The sequence below is a fragment of the Haliotis rubra genome, unplaced genomic scaffold (genome assembly GCF_003918875.1).
Source record: "Haliotis rubra isolate DU_JTF1 unplaced genomic scaffold, ASM391887v1 Scf736, whole genome shotgun sequence".
Taxonomy (NCBI): domain Eukaryota; kingdom Metazoa; phylum Mollusca; class Gastropoda; order Lepetellida; family Haliotidae; genus Haliotis; species Haliotis rubra.
The window spans coordinates 307,386-326,549 of NW_025767453.1; the positions used below are offsets into that span (position 1 = coordinate 307,386).

The 19,164-nt window shown below is 40.0% G+C and overlaps 2 protein-coding genes across 4 annotated transcripts in view; one reads left to right on the forward strand and one right to left on the reverse strand.

Moving 5' to 3' along the window:
* LOC124259770 (contactin-5-like) overlaps positions 1 to 5,850 on the forward strand; it is a 102,249-nt gene extending 96,399 nt beyond the window's left edge. For all 3 annotated transcript variants that reach the window (XM_046693971.1, XM_046693970.1, XM_046693972.1), the window contains one exon: positions 619 to 5,850. In XM_046693971.1, the coding sequence (XP_046549927.1) occupies positions 619 to 1,256 (638 nt within the window). In that variant the 3' untranslated portion in view covers positions 1,257 to 5,850. The remainder of the gene's footprint in view (positions 1 to 618) is intronic.
* A 3,874-nt stretch (positions 5,851 to 9,724) lies between these two features.
* Positions 9,725 to 10,629, reverse strand: LOC124259769 (silicon efflux transporter LSI3-like). Its single transcript, XM_046693968.1, has 2 exons — positions 10,508 to 10,629; positions 9,725 to 10,316 (listed from the first exon to the last, which is right to left on the reverse strand). Exons 1-2 carry the CDS (start codon positions 10,554 to 10,556, stop codon positions 9,784 to 9,786), a joined length of 582 nt encoding a protein of 193 aa, XP_046549924.1. The 5' UTR covers positions 10,557 to 10,629; the 3' UTR covers positions 9,725 to 9,783.
* Positions 10,630 to 19,164: the final 8,535 nt, after the last annotated feature.

Genomic DNA, 19,164 nt, shown 5'->3' on the forward strand with positions numbered 1-19,164 from the left:
CTCAGCCTTTAAGTGCCTGAATTATTCAAGGTTCCAGTGTTCGCGGTAGGAGAAAAAGCTTTGCGTTCCTAAAACCTATAGCCCTTGGAAACTTGCATGTAAGATTTTGAAATTTCATTTCATTTCAGAGCATTTTATCATCATTCGCAAGTCAAATTAATTGAGAGAAACTTTATTTTATTTTGTTGTTTCTTTTGGTAAAATACTTTTTTCGGTTACCTGTTGCTCTTCATGTGTCATCGTCTTTATTTTGAAGAATGAGCAAGGTACGTAAGTATCACCCATTCAACAAGTTTTACAGTTTCATAGATAATTTGAGGAGGTGTGGCACACAACACATGACTCAAAAATCTCCGAACCGCGAATAACTATATAAGGTATGAATTTGTGACATATATGGTTATACACAGTTCAGAGTTTTGCACGCCATCTGGCGAGGTTGCTATTTATATAGTCAATCTTTAGATGTATTTTGATTTGTACTTGTTCTGTGAATCCTTTCAGAGTTATTTGCCTATAGGTTTTCAGAACTAACCTGAAGCTGAGCTCTCACTTAATGTTGGGTACAAGTTATGCCATATTTGTACAATTACCATTATCTACTTTTGCATTTTCCAGTTTCTTTGGAACCAACCACATCTACTACCACAACTACAACTACTACAAGCCCTACTACAACCACCACCACCACCACCACCACAACAACAACAACCACCACAACTACAACTACTACACCAACTACCTCACTGGCCCGAACGTTCAGACCATTCTTTGGAACAGTTCATCCAGTGTATGTGGAGAGATCAAGAACTACTCCAGGTTATCCAAGAGTAAAGGAACCTCGCTCAACAAGAAAACCAAAAAATCGTAAAAATGGTCGACGGCGCAATAAGGATAGAAAAAAGAATAAAAACAGGAATAGAAACATGGAGACCACAACAGCTGAAATTATGTACGAAATTCCGACACGAGATATTGCTGAGGACAATAGCTATAGCCACAACGAAAACCCACGGCTCGCCACAGACTATTATCCTAAAATGAGAGATGAAGACAGCAATACAGACAAGAACACAGTAAACGACACATCAAAAGGGCTCCGTCCAGCCCAGGAAGGAGGCATAGGACTGTGGACAATTTACACGATTGTTGGTGCTATTGCAGGTATCATTCTCCTCTTTGGACTTATCGCCATCACTGTGGCCCTGTGCTGTCGACGGGATAGCAATGGCCTTTACAAATCGACACCAGTGTGAACCCTGCTGGAGAAATGATAATTACTGTAACCTGCCAGAACATTTACTGAAGGTAAATCAGTCTTTCGTGAGAACAGCGTGGAACGTGTAGGATGATCATTTGTAGACATAGGAACACATTACCTCCACTTGCACGCTCAACATCGTAACATTCTTTCAAATACAGCATTAACCATCACTTGAAAATATCTTGGAATTTTTGTGTGTGTTTCTTTTTTCTAAATTCCACACTAATTGCTACTATGTAGGAAACTATGTTTCCAGATTAATTGATGTCTGTGAAATGTTCGTGGATTCCCTGTTAGAGAAACAAACAGTGGCCAGTAAGGCAGTAGTGTTTGTCGTCCACAGATGAATACTTGGATAGTGTTATGTAATGAAGTCAAGTCCTGTGGATGGAAGGATGACTAGATGGGTGGAGAAGGCTGGGCAAACTCCAGTCAGGATACTGCACCAGCTTCTTGTGCTCATCAGTGGAAGGTGATCATTAGATCTTGGGACAAGCTGATGCTTTACATTCCTTATCAGGCAAAAATGTCGAAACAAGGAATAGCAGTTGTCTTAAGTTGACACTTCTGTGCAGCCATACCCTTGCACTACTGTAGAGAGAATTGGATACTGAATGAGCTGCAGGTGTATGTGCAGGTGCACTTGTAGACTTAACTCCAAGATGTTCATAGTGAAAGGGAGACTATTCTTGGTTTCTGTGGTGTTACAAGGAACTGTAATAGGTAGATGTTCCAGTAAATACTCATAGTCCTTGTGCCCGTCATTATACATAGATCAGCGTTTGTTGCCATGACAACATGTTTTGATATCCATAAGATGTTTCAGCTTAAGTAATGAAATGTACAAGAAAGGTAATGAATCAGACACACATGGTCTACATGTCTGCAAGTGAGCCCTTGGCAAACAGTGGAGATTACTGTTACATGTAGTTTTCACAAAGTTTTATAGGTAGTTTCATATTATATTGATGTTATTTTGTACTGATTGTATGTTTTATGTTGACATTAGCCTTCATGTGATGTATGTGTGTGTATTTATGTTCCTGTCTGGAGTTGAACAGCAGCACAATGTCATTACTCATCTCTCGCAGCAGTATTGCCAGTGTAAAGTCTTTAGTCACTCAATAAAACCAGCCAAATATTTCTTGAAACTTTGATTTTGAAGATTTTGACAGATGTCAGAAACCATGTTTGATGTTATTGAAAGTTGAACATACTGATGATCTGCATGATCCTAATGGGATTTTAAAGTATCTTATGGTATTAAGCTGAAGAAGTGGGTTTTTTCAAAATTGGAAAATATTCTTCAATTCAGGACATTTTTTAGAATGATCTTGAAAACCTTATGTATCAAAGAGCTGATTTTATTAGGATATCTGACACTTCACTGATGATTAGATTCAATGATGGCATTTAGATAAATAGTCACACTTTTTATCTTAATTTACCTACAGCCGAGTGAGCTGAGGTTCAAACCAATGTAAAGAGTGGTTCGTTAAACATCTCCTCAGGCACTACTAGACAGATGAACTGGAAATTCACATACATGTTCCAGTCAATTATTCACCATGCTTTTAAATTCTCTAAGAATGAATAATTGGTTTAGTAAATCTCTGACAATGAAAACTAAACTTGGCATGTGTGTTTCACCGAATGATGATTTAATTTAATGTTCATGCTCTTGTTTTATGTTAATCCTGTATTTGTGGACAATAATTGAATCTGACAGCAGGGTTGGTTAAATTATATCTTACATCCAGGTGAACTACAGCTGGTTCACACAATTTCTTTTCTTGAAAGTCTTGTAGAAAACATTATCTGCTTTCAACTGAAGCTGTTGTTGACAATGTGGGCATATGTAATCTTGTCTAACTTAGAAATTTCAAAACTACTGCATTGGTATCATGTCATCATCTTGCATCAAACAGACCACATTTTACAATAAACAGTCACGTGTTTAACTCATCTAACTACAATACAAGGGGAGGCTTACTGAGAAGAATATATATAGTACAGAGATTGCATGTATTAGATGCAATATCCCCCTTGCTTGCTTGCAGCATTGAACCAACTCCACAACATGCCAGTATGTTGTTGCAGGCATTGAAGTGACTCATTACTGTAGATGAGAAGTCACTGCCAACAGCCATCCATGAGGATCATATTGGATAGATGCTCTGTCCTTCGCTATTGTTAAGGTGGACAGCAGAGTTTAAGATGGGAAGATAAAAGCTTCAAAGATGATCCAACATCAGGAAGGCATCTGGCACTGAGGAAATAGTGACACAATATGAGATAATGTTATTGATGATAATGACATCACACATTACAAGAGGTATATCTCTTCTGAGGAATGAACTGAGCATGACAAAGGTTTCAGCGCAGGGGGTTCCAAGACTTCTGATCAGAAATGGTTCAAGTTCATTGGAACTAGACCTACCCACAGACCAATTTTCAGCCCTAAATCTTCTACTAATATCATTAAAGGTTCCCAAATTTAAATTGAGCATTGACCAGTTACCTCAATAATAGTTGTAACTGTGTTATGGCTTTGTGGTGTTTGCTTGTATTCACTGATAACAGGAACAATGAAGAGGAAGACGCTTCAGTGCTTAGCAGTAGTTTAACAGTCTTGCATTGAACAAAATATAAAATTCAAGGCAAAAATGCCTCTGAATTTAAGAATATAACTTTTAATTGAAAATATCAAGGCTAAGTGTTGTGGAAAACTCAATAACAGTAGTGATTTTCCACCAGGGCAATGCAGACATTTGGGGACCTCGAAGGGAATATGTAGAAAAATATTTCGCAACCAACTCCATCAACCATCATTGTTAGGCTCAGATCTTTTCAACCACTGCTCAAATGTACCTGTTGAGCAACAATGCTTTGGTGGTATTATCATTTTCACCCTGGCTAAGTCTCAGGTACAGAATGATTGAATACACTAAAATGTCACTGTGTCCTCAGTTACCTCCCTTCCCCAAGAATACATATGAAACTATCTAATGCTCTACGTTAAACAGGAACATGCTTTGCTGAAAGTTGAAACATATTCCTTTGATAGAAACATGCATGTGTTAGATGAGTTCTTGCAACTAATAACGTACAGTTGGAAGTGTTATGGTGGTAGAAAGCATTTAAGTTTAACCTAAATTAAAGGTAGGTTATGATTTGAACTTGTGTACCTCATGTCTGTACAAGTCTCATGTTTATCAGTTACAAGCATCAGTGGTGGAGATGTGTCTGTTCAAATCAGGACCCTTCTCTATGGGGTCTCAGTACTCTCTTCAATCTCACACCAGTTGAAAATAGGCAATGCCTTTTCAACAAGTCTATTACAAGGACACTGTTACTTCGTGTGATTGCAATGTGTTGAATATTGTTTTGTTTCCCTAATTTCTAGCATAGCAGTTTTTCTTCAGATATTGTTAATTATTGTCTGTTTCAGTATTTTATTTGCATATTGTGCTTCATCATATACACCAATATCTGTGACTTCAGTATATGCAGTGTCCATGCAAAGAAGTGTAAGTCGGGAATTATTTTAGGTTTTCCCTAATATTTTTTTCTATATCAGATATTTCCAGATGGTATCGTTTATTGGATATGTTTTGTGTCTTACCTGTAGAGTCTAGGGAATGTGTTAAAGCACATTTTTAGTCTTCTATTATTCTCGAATTTGGGCTAAATAATAATTCTGAAAGGTGTTCAAGCTTTTTCCAAAATCATTACAAGTTTAGGTTTTGAGTAAAATATTGTGAATTACTGATGTTTCAGATGAACTTTACCACTGGGTCATGTCATTGTTCTGGACACTGGTGTTCAGAGGGAGTATTTATTGGAGTATTATATCCAGTTAGTGTTTGTTCATGTCACAGGCTTTGTATTTTGTTTTGTGTTTTACATCAATCCTTTTATTTTCCTAGATATTTTGTTGCATATTTTGTTTCTTTTGGAAACCTTTTTATTAGAAATTATATAGTGTGCATTTGGCTTTAAATGGATATATTGGTCGCACTCATAGTTGATCCATTCTTGTGTTCATCCACATCCTCAAAGATTGTTAGAAATGTTGAAGAACTTTTGTTTTTGTTTTGTATGCTTTTCATTGTGAAATCCCCAGAAGTAATATAAAGTCAAGTTGTGTAGCTACAGACTTGTGCTGTTGTATTGGAGAAGTATAATTACAGACACAGAACAACACATCTCATATTCCTTGATGTTGTTTTGTTGTCTTAAAGCAGTCATCATCTAGTAGTTGTCTGTGCATAATACATATCAAATCTACTTCATCTTTTAAACATGTACCAAACATGATAACATATCCGCCTATTTGAATACATTTTGTTTGAGGCAAAGTACATTTGCAAATTTAGGTGAACATTTTGATGTTGTTTTGTCCCTGACTGCTGCTAGGGTGGGACAGTGTTACCTTCATCTATGTGGGTACTGTCCCTGCATGTACAGGTGGTAGCTGGAACACATACACACCCAGTAATTTAGTGCCAATACTCTCTAGTTTGTGCTATGTCTACCCTGTGTCGTAATATGCTATCAATCATGAATAAAAAGTTTTCATCTTTGAATATGTTAGCTGCATTATTGAAATATGTACCAGATGTACCATAACTGTTGCACTGGGGATAAACTGAAACACACGATGTCAACATGAGCTGTGATTGAAGCACAACGCCCAACATCAGGACTGAAGCACACAGCATAAACATCATGAGCTGTGATTGAAGCACAACGCCCAACATCAAGACTGAAGCACACAGCATAAACATCATGAGCTGTGATTGAAGCACAATGCCCAACACCAGGACTGAAGCACACAGCATCAACATCAGGAGCTTTGATTGGCGCAAACCCATCACAATCAGGAGCTGTGATGAAGCAAGTAGTTTCAATAAGCACCATCACCAGGGGTAGAGTTCCAGCATCAGGCACAAAAACGCTAACACCCTTTGATTGAGAGGTATAACTGAAGCACAGAGGTCCATCACAACTTGAGCCTAAAGAGCAAGTCATTATAAAACAGTACTAAAGAACACTCAGTCTTAGCTGTCTTTAGAAGCAAATTCCAACTGGTGTAAAGGGGAAAAAAAGTTGTAATAGAGATTGAGAATCTGTGGTGACCCCAGCGATGGTACCAACTCAACATAGCAGTTTTGCAGAGTTTAATACCTTTGGGCGTACTTAATCACAATTATGCTTATGCTGATGTTAACTTTTAACTCATAATTGCTACCACTAAACTGAATGGAAATGGCATAAAACAGATGATTATGTGGCATGTCTGCGTAACCCGCTTACACACAACACATTTAGATCTGATGTGCAGGTCTACAATTCAACAGATAAAACAATAAATGCAGATATAAGCAGAGCTATATACTGGGCATTCATGTCTCAGACAGCATAAGAGACATATCACACAAGGGCATTCAGGTCTTAGCCAGCGTAAGCGACATGTCACATTTTCACATGAAGGTCTCGGCCAGCTTAAGATACATGCCACTCCTGGACATTAAGGTCTTAGCCTTTATAAGCGACATGGCACTCCTAGACATTCAGGTCTTTGCCAGAAAAAGAGATCCGTGTCACCTCTTCACATTCAGGTCTATGGCAGCATGAGAGACATGTCAAGCTGACTGAGACCTGAATGTCCAGTAGCGACATGTCTCTTAACCTGGCTACAAACCCCATGATGCACATACATTTCCTCCACTGCCCTGATGGCTGACACATCAAAGTCTGTTTGGATCTCTGGCGCAAGTTCAGCCCCTACTCAATTCCTAACAACATCATTCAACAGCGTGAATAGTCCTACATAGGTAGCCCCAGTACGATTTGGTCATTGCACATACACACATAGGTACATATCCCCATTCACAATACAATGTATAAGCTGGTCCCATAGGGCTTGAGCAACATAAAAAGTTCCATCCGTAAACTGTTTGTCAGCAGGGTGGAGCAGGTTCAGCATGTCGTCAGAAGCAGACCTTGCTTCTGTGCCGGTAGAGGGAGGACTTCACACTGGAGAAGGATGGCAATGATGCTGGGTCGGGCATATTGGACAATTCTTCCTCGTACATCTGTTGAATGGGTGGGACGTCCTCTTGTACACGCTGACGCATCCTGCTCAGGAGTCGAATCTGGTCTTCTGATTCTTATAGGGCGTGGTTGTACTGCATTGTAGTTTTAATGAAGTCTGCAGTTGTGGAACAGCGGCCCTTGCATGCGGAATACACACACTCCCAATGTGTTGTAGTCTGTCATCTGACGTTAAGCGATTGGATTGCGGTATAAAGCAAAGAATACTTGCGAAGTGCTGAATTCAACATGCTCAACATATGCCATTGTGTGATGGATGCTGTTGGTTCCCATTCTAACTTATTAGGAGGTGAATTATCAGACACGATGTCCTTACCAATTTAGTCTTTTCCATTGTTTAGACCTAGATAGTACAAGGTTGTAACAACACAGTCAAAACATGTTGTCAAGCCCTCTAATTTGACATGGGAGGAGATGCTGTGATTAAGTTAAGCCTAATCTTGAGATGATCATCTGCACGACTAATTAAATATGGTAACTGTTTCTGAAAACCCCCAATATCATTGTACGTCTTATGTATCTTTATTGGACTATAAGGTTCAAAATATGCTATACATGTAGATACACAGACCAACCACAGCTTTGAAACTTAAACTTGACATTCAATATCACCAATGTCGCTTAATGTAAGTGAAACTGCATTTATTACACTTTCTCCAAACCCAACAACATACCCTTCAGTTGCTCCGTTAGTTATAGGTCAAAAATCATTTCCCATTCTGCCTATAGTAATTTTGTAGGCAAACGCTGATGTAGGTAAATTGGGATTGTAGGCAGAGTGCCTGAGTGTAGTGGAAGTAGTATCCATGGACGTCACAGTCGGGGAAGATGATCTCAGCAGCGTTGATGGCAGGGATTTCAAAGTCGGTCTGGATGACATCCAGGAGCGATCCTGTTGTTTGCTGTACCTTGTCGTTCAGGAGCCCTAGAAGACGTTCAAAGGTGCGGCGTTGAAGATTCGGCAGTAAACTGAAGACCAGCTGGGTCATCTTTCCCCTGACTAGTCCATGGCTGACATACAACTAGTCCCAGAGAGAAAGACAGGAGTAGAAGGTGCCGCCCATGTAGAGGGCGTCCACTTCTTGCAGGAGGGTCAGGCGGTCACTTGTGGCGGTCTCTTCCCATAAGACAGACCTTCCAAAAGACAGACCGCTTAAAACAACACATATTATGGTTGGTTGCATGAGCCTTAATTAAGCTCTACCCTTGATAATAATGGTATGTGCCCAGATAAAAAGACAACATTAGGTATTAACTATAGTTTTATAAATTGATGCAATGAATTATGATTTTTAAATTAAGACATATTGCATCAACATATACATGTACATCAACATATGTTTTCACATTTACTTGTGAATACTATCAAAAACAATAATTAATATATATGTACATCAACATATATTTTCACATTTACTTGTGAATATTATCAAAAAGAATAATTTATATACATGTACCTATCAAGCATATGAGACCAGGCACCATATTATTTTACATCATATGTTTGTCAGTTCACAGATAACACTTATTTGAAAGTCACTTCAACATCATCAGTGGCACTGGTAGGGAACTTGGTTACAGTGAGAGTTGAGTCTTTGTGATTTTTGCGACAGAAACTTTATGATTTGTCACAGTCTTTGCAATGATATGTGTTATGATAAGATAAATGGTAATTATAGCTTTAATTTGTGGTATTAAAGACTATAATATTCACAATGTATTCACTTGTAAACTAGGAGAGATAGGAATGTGTGACTCTGGGTGAGCTCATTTATTACATAGGGGCGGACAGCATGGCTCAGCTAATTAGTGTACTCATTGAGTCTGTCTTATGGGAGGTCTGTCTTTTGCGAGGTCTGCCTTTTGGGAGTGAACTGCTGTGGCGAAGCAGAGAATCTTGTCATCGTTGTCTTAGCATGTACCCGCTGCCGCAGAGAACGAGCAATCTTCAGGATGTGGATGGTTGTGTGGGGACTGATTCCGAAGAAACTGTCCGACTGTGGTACACTTGCCAAGGCAGCCACCTTGGACACACTTCCAGTGCTGCTGTCCTCCTTTCTGTGATGTGAAGTATTCAACTTTCTTTTGATTTGCAACAAAAAAATTGTTAAGAAGCTTTGGAAATCAACACATTTCCTTCTCACAATGAATAACCTCTCTCAATAAATTATTCTACTCTTCAATTTCAATTCTCCTTACTCATTACTCCCCTAATCACATTGTAGGCATAAGTGCATACTAATTGAAACAGTCCACTTGTGTGTATAACAAGGAATTTAGACGAACAGTAAGCTAACTACTAGTAACACAGGCGGCAAATTATCCAGCTTCATGACCTCTTTGTGCATTTTGCTTGTAATACTAACATGTTTGTTCAATGAACATACAATCCCGAGTTGTTATATCTGTAAGAGTCCATAGATGACAAATATGCCTTGTATTGTAATAATAAGAGTCGTAAGGAAGCCGTATTTGAAGAACGCCCCGAACGTAAGAGGAATATTCAGGGTCTGCTTCGCTTTTTGCGCCACAATTATGTTTGCCACGCTGCCGAAGAGTGTGAGGTTACCAGCGATGGTAGAGCACCACGCAAGGTATAGTACAAGATCCAGCTGATTGGCACACGGTTGCAACTGCTCCAAAATGATAATCGTCAAGGGTACGTTGCTGAAAACATTAGATCCAAAGATTACAAACACCGCAAATATTGCAATGCTCTTGGCGTCATCAATAGGACGACCAGCTAAGCCTATGGCCTTCCACACATAGCGTGGTACTCGCGTGGCGTTTACCCCGCCCAACCATACGAAAATACCGAAGAACATGAGGATGACGTTCCAGTCTACTTTCATTATGAGGTGGATTGGGTTGGTCTTGTTCAATGCAACATCTGCTGCCATTATTAACGCAGATGCCGCCATTGGAAGAATACCTGAACACCAAAAGAAAAGAATTATATGTCATTAAACATGTCAATGTTAAGTTAAGACACAGATCAGTTACAACCCAAAGACAATGTCTCATTCATGGAACATATCTAGTGATAAATGCTTTTATTCTCTGTTTGTGAGTCTTCTCTGTAGCGTGTACATTTGTTAGCTTGTAAAGCGAAATCATACAAACCTATGTCAAAACGGAGCTCGTCTGTCTTAACAAACAAAAGCACCATCATGATGACCAGAAGTAAGGGTGGCAGCCAAAAGAAGATGCGGCTACTTCCCCGTTTATCTTCCTCTGATGGCAACACACCATCTACCTCTTCTGCTACAGTGATCTGCTGCTTACAGCAACTTGTGGAAGCATTCAACCTGGAATGAACAATCAGGAAGGCCAGGTTGAGGAGGTAGCCTATGATGGCCGGTATTCCGAGGTACGTCACGCTGCGCTGAAGATGAAGCTGACTTTTAAGGAATACAGTCTCCTCGGTTTTTGACGCTATGAGTGCCATCTGAGGATTACCGAATATGGTTATGACACTTCCAATGTTTGCTGATGTTGAAATAGATAGTAAAAGGGTTTCCAGTTCGACACTTGATCTTTCCTGTGAACACCAATGCTTTAGAATCAACGGTGTCAGTATGACACATGCAGCGTCGTTAGTAAACAACGCAGCCACAAAGAAGGACAACATCGTGACTCTCCATAAATAGCTGGGGAAGGATATATCTTTCTTCAGCACCTTATTAATCAAAGTTTGAATGATTTGTTCCCTTTCAAAGTACTGGGATATAATCATCATACCAAGGAGAAGGAATATTGTCCGCATGTTGCCGTCTTCTCCTATAATGTCATAGAAGTCTCCCTGGGACAGGACGGTGGTCGCCACCATGAGCACGGCCCCCCAGGAGGATGGCGGAGCTGGCACCGATTGGGAAACAGCTAAACTCGAAAAGAACAAAGGGCAGGATGAGTAAAAACACAAGTGACCCTGCCACCACTTTGTATGTGTCGTTTAGAGAGTAGTCCAGCTGGGGTAGAGATTCATTCAACGTGTTACTGTTAAATGCATTGCAGTTTATAGCGACAAGGTCGAACGACGATGCCATGGTCTATAACTTCTGGCTACAGTCTTCAGTACAGTTTACAACCGAAGTTTGGGATATCTGAAAATAACAAAAAAATACATCCAACCATTTGCAAATTAATGAACCTTGTCCTTCACAGCACACCGTTTGGTGAAGTTCAAAGACAAGCTGTGCTAAAGTACACTTCTCCAAAAATGAAACGCATGGGTGATTTTGAGAATACTGCGGTAAAAACCATACAAAGAAACGTCATCTTTGTGGCAATGTTAACCTTTCCCTTTGTTTTAGAGGCGTTTGAAGAAATATTCTCCAAAACGTCACAAAGAAAACATGCAATGCAAACAGCAGGTGGAAGTAAACGGAAAAGCATGCAGTATCGATTAATATAGAAAGGCCAACGTTGTGTTTAATTTTGTGATTCGTTTTTTTGTTCGTGTCATGGTGTGGGGTGCTATATACAGCACAAAACAAAGATTTGATTTAGTGCAAATTGGTACATCAACGAAGTCCTTGCACGTCATATATGCTTCCGATTATGGACCGACATGAGTTGTTCCAGCATGACAAGGTTACTTCACAAACAGCTCGCGTCACGGTCCGCTACCTTGCCAATTCTAACGTTAATGTCTTGCCATGGCCTTCCCGACCACCAGATCTAAACCAAATACATGTAGAACACCTATGGAATGAACTCGATCGACGTGTACGTTCAACGTCAAAACACGCTTCAGACACTTCTACAACTGGTCATCGCATTGCAGGGGGAGTTGGGGAAAATTCGTCGGCTTATCCAGTCTATGCCGAGACGGTGCCGAGCAGTAATTGCTGACAATGGTGGCCATACAAAATACTGACTTTGACGCCATCTTGTAGACTCACGTAAACAGAAGCACAACAATAAAGGCAGCTGTGGTCTTTTTCCTTAGGCGTGTGAACTTTCACCTTTTTTTATTGCATGAAATAATTGTTCTTAAGCCAACGCAATAAATTATTCTAAAAATGGCTTATATATGCTTTTCTGTATAATGTAGTGTATAATGTCACGAGTTGATTTACAAACTGAAGCGCAGAGGTACACAAAACTAATTTTGGAAATTACTTAACGTCCACACACGTTGAATTATTTCATGAGGTGATTTCCAAGTGAAACATACATATGATAACCCAGAAAGTTTTCGGGTTACAATGAAAACCGGCAACAACCCCTGCAGAATGCCTGTACACTAGCCCTGTTCTTGACTACTGAACAACGTTGGAAGCTGAAGGAATCGGATGTTCCCAGGCCAGGCATCCAATCCGCACTTGGTAGGGAGATAAGGCTGGTCGTAAAAGGGCCTCGAATCAATCTCGTGTCACTAATCCATAGGTTCAGACAGCCTTCTAGAAACTTCTCGAACGGTCACGATGATTTTACTCTGTAGTGGAGTGTGTAAGTCACGTTAAACATGTAACTTTGGCGCGGTTGCTGAAATCAACTCGATCCTCAATCCTTCATTATATGGACAGTGAGATTACATAGCAAAGATTTTAGAATACCTGTATCAGAAAATGTTAACAATTATGATACAAACCAGCCCCTGCAAGTGTAATATGTAATTTACATTTCTGAAGGTGAAATATTTCTACATAAGCCTTAATTCATCCTCATCGCTATGCAATACATATATATGCCGATAATAGTTTTCTAATTTTGTTACACAAATATTGCACAATATAAGTCATCATTTTTTGACAATTTTATAAATATCCAATTTATACAATAATGGAGTATATATGGACCTGGATTTCATGTCACAATGTGCAAGGTGTGTTTGATAACCGGTGTTTGGATGAATCACCAAACACCATTATAAGAGAGTAAGTGGATGCCCCTCTCGGCATCATAGATGTTGACCGTTAATTAGGCAGATGAACAGACATGCGCGGAATAGGATATCAATACTAGATGTTAGAATTAGATACAGTACGGCATTCAGGTTGTCGACAACGCTATACTGATTTCAGCATGACGTCGTCATTTCGTGACTGCCATCACATTCAGTAATTAACCTGTGCAGCGGCAGTGGAGATAACATTTACACTCACACAATGCATTATATACCCAACAATATCCCCCGAGCGTTTACTGCTCACCAATATATGTTCAGGTATACAACTCACCTCCTTCACAACAGCGTCCCGTAAACATCAACACATTGTCCTTCACAGCTTCCTACAGTCATCACAGTCCAGCAACAACTCTCAGTAAGATCATTCACTTTCTACTATAAAATAACCTTACTGTAAGCCTCTATCCACAGCGGCTTACATTCATGGTGATAGACTGACCTGACTGCGTAATGAACTAAACTTAAGTATGGACACAGTTACTGCCTGCATCAGTGAAATTTACTTTCATAAGTGAAAGCTGAATGTTTGCCCATAATAATCTCGGTCATAGTGTATCCACACTTCATAACGTAAGTGACAACTGTTGTCGTAAATCAGGTCCGCTATCACTACTGGTGGTTAATACATGCACAAGGCTGTCGGTAGGTCACGAGTATACAGTAGTCAACTACAGTACAACCAGAAATTATTGAGAATTTAAAGATTGTAAATATTTTTATTAGTTTCACTCATTACTCACGTATTAAATGTGAATATTAGCAGAACATAACTCCAGATTCAAAGAGAGGTGAACAGTATTTTGTCAAGTCACCATGGGCAGCAATGCAGGCTTCAATGTGGCGGGGCATACTACTGATCAAAGAAGTAGTCCCAATATCGGACCCCCTCTTTTATTATTGACACTTTCCTTCATAAGTCCCAAAACATTTTCTATTGGATTTAGGTCAGGGCTATAGCTTGGCCAATCTAATAATGTCATATTTTGGGTCCGAAACCAGGCCTGTGAATGCTTTGAGCGATGTTTTGGGTCGTTGTCCTGCTGGAAAATCCAAAAATTTCCATAGAACACGTGAGCAGATGGAAGTAAATGTCCCTCGAGAATATATGTGTACCGCTCACTGTTCATATTCCCTTCAAATACAAAGAGGGGCGTTCCCCTAACACAGATATGTCACCCCACACGTTAAATTTTGGACTGTTCTTTGGGCGCTGATACAAAGGTTTTCAGTTTGTTTGGTCCAGAATTTCAGTGTATTAGGAAACAGCCTAACAGAACTTTCATCTCAGAAAATCACATTGTCCCAGTTAAATTTCTATGCTGGAAGCGCCAGTTAAACCTTCGCTCCTTTTGTTCAGGTTTCATGATCGGTGATGGAATTCCTCGACTTTTCTGCCAACCCATTGCATGTAGCTCAGTTCTAATTGTCTCCTTACAGACAGCCACAGTTCCTCTATCAATCATATCCAGCCTTAAGTTTTCTAAACTCCTTCGTTTGTTTTTAGAAACAAGAATACCAAGCCGCCTCCTGTCACCCACAGTCAACTTTCTGGGCCTACCTGCGCGTCCCTGGTGCTCAATGCCATATCCATTTGCAATATTTTTCAAAACACGATAAACAGTGGACAAAGGGATGCCTGTTCTACTTCAAATCAGTTTAGCTGATCTCATGTCCTTGTTATAATGCTCTAAAATCAACTCCCTTTTCTCTAAATCATCCATACTGAGGATCACTGAAAATGTCGTCTGCTAGCAAGTAAACAAAGGGGGATAACTCTTCACAAACTAATGAAAAAGGATTTAGTCGTCTCTCTTGAATGAAACCAAGCACTTGATAGCTGGTCAAGGTTGTTTATACTAGAAATCCAATTAAGCATATTCCTAAAATTCTCAATAATTTCTGGTCATACTATATGTGCCTGTCGTATTATACACAACATGCACGGTATGCGTGCTAATGTAAAGGACAGTGTGCCTGTCCCAATTTACACACATGTACAGTTGCATCGTCATAATAAGCATAGTGTATCCACACTTCATAACGTAAGTGACAACTGTTATCGTAAATCAGGTCCGCTATCACTACTGGTGGTTAAAACATGCACAAGGCTGTCGGTAGGTCACGAGTATACAGTAGTCAACTATGTGCCTGTCGTATTATACACAACATGCACGGTATGCGTGCTAATGTAAAGGACACTGGCCTGTCCCAATTTACACACATGTACAGCTGCATTGTCATAATAAGCATATGAATCTGTTATAATATACTAAAAGCCATTAAAAATGCAATTTGACATTCATACTTTCTTTACTCACACTAATTTCAACATATATAAACCTAACTGGCAGATATGTTTTAAGTGAACATCTGTGAATAATTTCATCTGAAAATGTCCAGTCAACAACAACATCAGTGACGCAACAACGACATCAAACAAAGGAGGGGTCACTTGCAGTCAATATCGTGTGTGTCCACCGTGCGCTGCAAGACATGCTCGCAGTCTTTGGGGCATTGAAAGACACACATTTCTCAGGAACAGCTGTTGGATGGTCTGCAGCCTCTGATGGTCTGTGGTCTGATCATGACACCACCCTCCAAAACGATCATGTTCAAGGACACAGTTTGGCGCAAGTCTTTCTCCTTTACGTCGATAAATCTGTTGACGTCCATCTGCAAAGGATAAGTTAAACCTGGATTCATCTGAAAAAATGACATCTGGCCATGTCCTGTTGCCAAGATTGGCCCCATTTGCTGCCCATCACTGTCTGGCAAGTCTGTGGCGATGCAATAAGGTTGGACCACGGTACGGGTGACGACACCGGATGTTGAAGGCAGCAAGGCGTCCTTGCACCTTTTGGGCGCTGAAATGACGTTGACTTGTCCCAATTGTCCTCCTTGCCTAATCATCAGCTGTTTGGAACCGATTTCGCAAGTGTGAAACTCGGATATTGCGGTTTTGTCGAGCTGTTATCACAGGTGGTGCACCAGGTTGCGGACGATCAGCAACACTTCCGGTAGCGCGAAAACGTTGTCTGAGTCGACTTACAATGGATGGATGAAATGACAATCATCACATCTGAAGTACCTTGCCCGACCATACCGATAACCTGATTCCTTTCGTCTTGTGGCAAGTGTGGCATTTTCTCAAAGTGATTGAGTTCCACAATTCCTTGTGCTTTTACAGGGCCTGGGTGCCGGTAATGCATGTGCATCAACGTGTTTCATGAATGTGGTTGTGTTTACGAGAAATGTCAAAGGTTCAGTTTTAAGTATCAAAGTTCATGTGAGAGGAATGCTCCGGGACTCGAACTCGAAATGGGCCAGAATAACAGCCTTTTATCCCTACATCCTCTGTATCGCAGGAAAAAATCTTCAATAGAACTTTTGTAAGTTTCAGGACAACAAATACCAATTGCGTTTTTAATGGCTTTCAGTATATATATAGAAGAAGAGTGTGTCTGTCATGTCACAGGGGAACAATCTGCCTGTCATGACATACACCGGACGACAGCTAGTCTGTCATGACATACATATAACAAAAGTGTGCCTGTCATATTATTCGCAGGATAAATAGAGAATACTAAACGATGGTGTAATACCATATTTATGAAACGAGTGAATTGATCGGTATCTAATGAGCGAAAGAGAGAAACCAATACCATTCACGATTTTCATACATGTGGTATAACACGGGACATCATACATGTGGTATAACACGGGACATCATACATGTGGTATAACACGGGACATCGTTTAGTATTTTCTTTATTACTCACCCAATTTTAGCAAATTGATATCTCAGAATAACTTACAGAACGAGTGCATTACGCCGTCATAACAGGGGTCACCCGTATGAATACGTTTTATTTACGAGATGTCAACATTTTTTATATAAATGCTATAACTGGCAACCGAGCAGAGAACAGTTGAATATCGCGACTTCGAGATGTGTTGTGAATGTCAGCCGTCATTGTATTTTGATCACGTTACTTTGGTCATGTGACCGAGTGCAAATATATAGTTCCCGCAGCACGCGATGTTATTACACAATGTAAAATAACATTGTAGATTTATTAAACAGTGATATCTTCAACGGGTAATAACAGTGTGTCTGTTCTGATATACACATAGAGAAACAGTGCATCAGTCATGTTAGACGTATGACAACAGTTTGCCTGTCATAATATACATAGAAGAGCGTGCCTGGCATGATATACATAGAAGAGTGTGACTGGCATGATATACATAGAAGAGTGTGACTGGCATGATATACATAGAAGAGTGTGTCTGGCATGATATACAAAGAAGGGTGTGACTGGCATGATGTACATAGAAGAGTGTGACTGGCATGATATACATAGAAGGGTATGCCTGGCATGATATACATAGAAGGATGTGACTGCCATGATATACATAAAAGGGTGTGCCCGGCATGATATACATAGAAGGGTGTGACTTGCATGATATACATAGAAGGGTGTGTCTGGCATAATATACATAGAAGAGTGTGACTGGCATGATATACATAGAAGAGTGTGACTGGCATGATATACATAGAAGAGTGTGACTGGCATGATATACATAGGAAGGTGTGCCTGGCATGATATACATAGAAGGGTGTGCCTTGGATGATATACATAGAAGGGTGTGCCTGGCATGATATACATAGAAGAGTGTGCCTGGCATGATATACATAGAAGGGTGTGCCTTGCATTATATACATAGAAGGGTGTGCCTGGCATGATATACATAGAAGGGTGTGTCTGGCATGATATACATAGAAGGGTGTGCCTGGCATGATATACATAGAAGAGTGTGCCTGGCATGATGTACATAGAAGAGTGTGCTTGGCATGATATACATAGAAGGGTGTGTCTGGCATGATATACATAGAAGAGTGTGACCGGCATGATATACATAGAAGGGTGTGACTGGCATGATATACATAGAAGGGTGTGACTGGCATGATATACATAGAAGGGTGTGCCTGGCATGATATACATAGAAGGGTGTGACTGGCATGATATACATAGAAGGGTGTACCTAACATGATAAACATAGAAGAGTGTGGCTTGCATGATATACATAAAAGGGTGTGCCTGCATGATATACATAGAAGAGTGTGACTGGCATGATATTCATGGAAGGGTGTGCCTGGCATGATATACATAGAAGAGTGTGCCTGGCATGATATACATAGAAGAGTGTGCCTTGCATGATATACATAGAAGGGTGTATCTGGCATAATATACATAGAAGGGTGTGTCTGGCATGATATACATAGAATGTGCCTGCATGATATACATAGAAGAGTGTGACTGGCATGATATACATAGAAGGGTGTGTCTGGCATGATATACATAGAAGATTGTGCCTGGTATGATATACATAAAAGGTTGTGCCTGGCATGATATACATAGAAGGGTTTGCCTGGCATGATATACGTAGAAGAGTGTGACTGGCATGATATACATAGAAGAGTGTGCCTGGCATGATATACATAGAAGAGTGTGTCTGGCATGATATACATAGAAGAGTGTGACTGGCATGATATACATAGAAGGGTGTGTCTGGCATGATATACATAGAAGGGTGTGCCTGGCATGATATACATTGAAGGGTTTGCCTGGCATGATATACATAGAAGGGTGTTTTTGGCATGATATACATAGAAGGGTTTGCCTGGCATGATATACATAGAAGGGTTTGCCTGGCATGATATACGTAGAAGAGCGTGACTGGCATGATATACATAGAAGAGTGTGTCTGGCATGATATACATAGAAGAGTGTGTCTGGCATGATATACATAGAAGAGTGTGACTGGCATGATATACATAGAAGGGTGTGCCTGGCATGATATA

Excerpts from the sequence above, each read along its gene's own strand:
- LOC124259769 (XM_046693968.1), bottom strand. The coding sequence starts at position 10,556 with ATGATGGTGCTTTTGTTTGTTAAGACAGACGAGCTCCGTTTTGACATA. Across the intron at positions 10,317-10,507 it reads CGAGCTCCGTTTTGACATAG|GTATTCTTCCAATGGCGGCA; the intron begins GTTTGTATGATT and ends TTTGGTGTTCAG.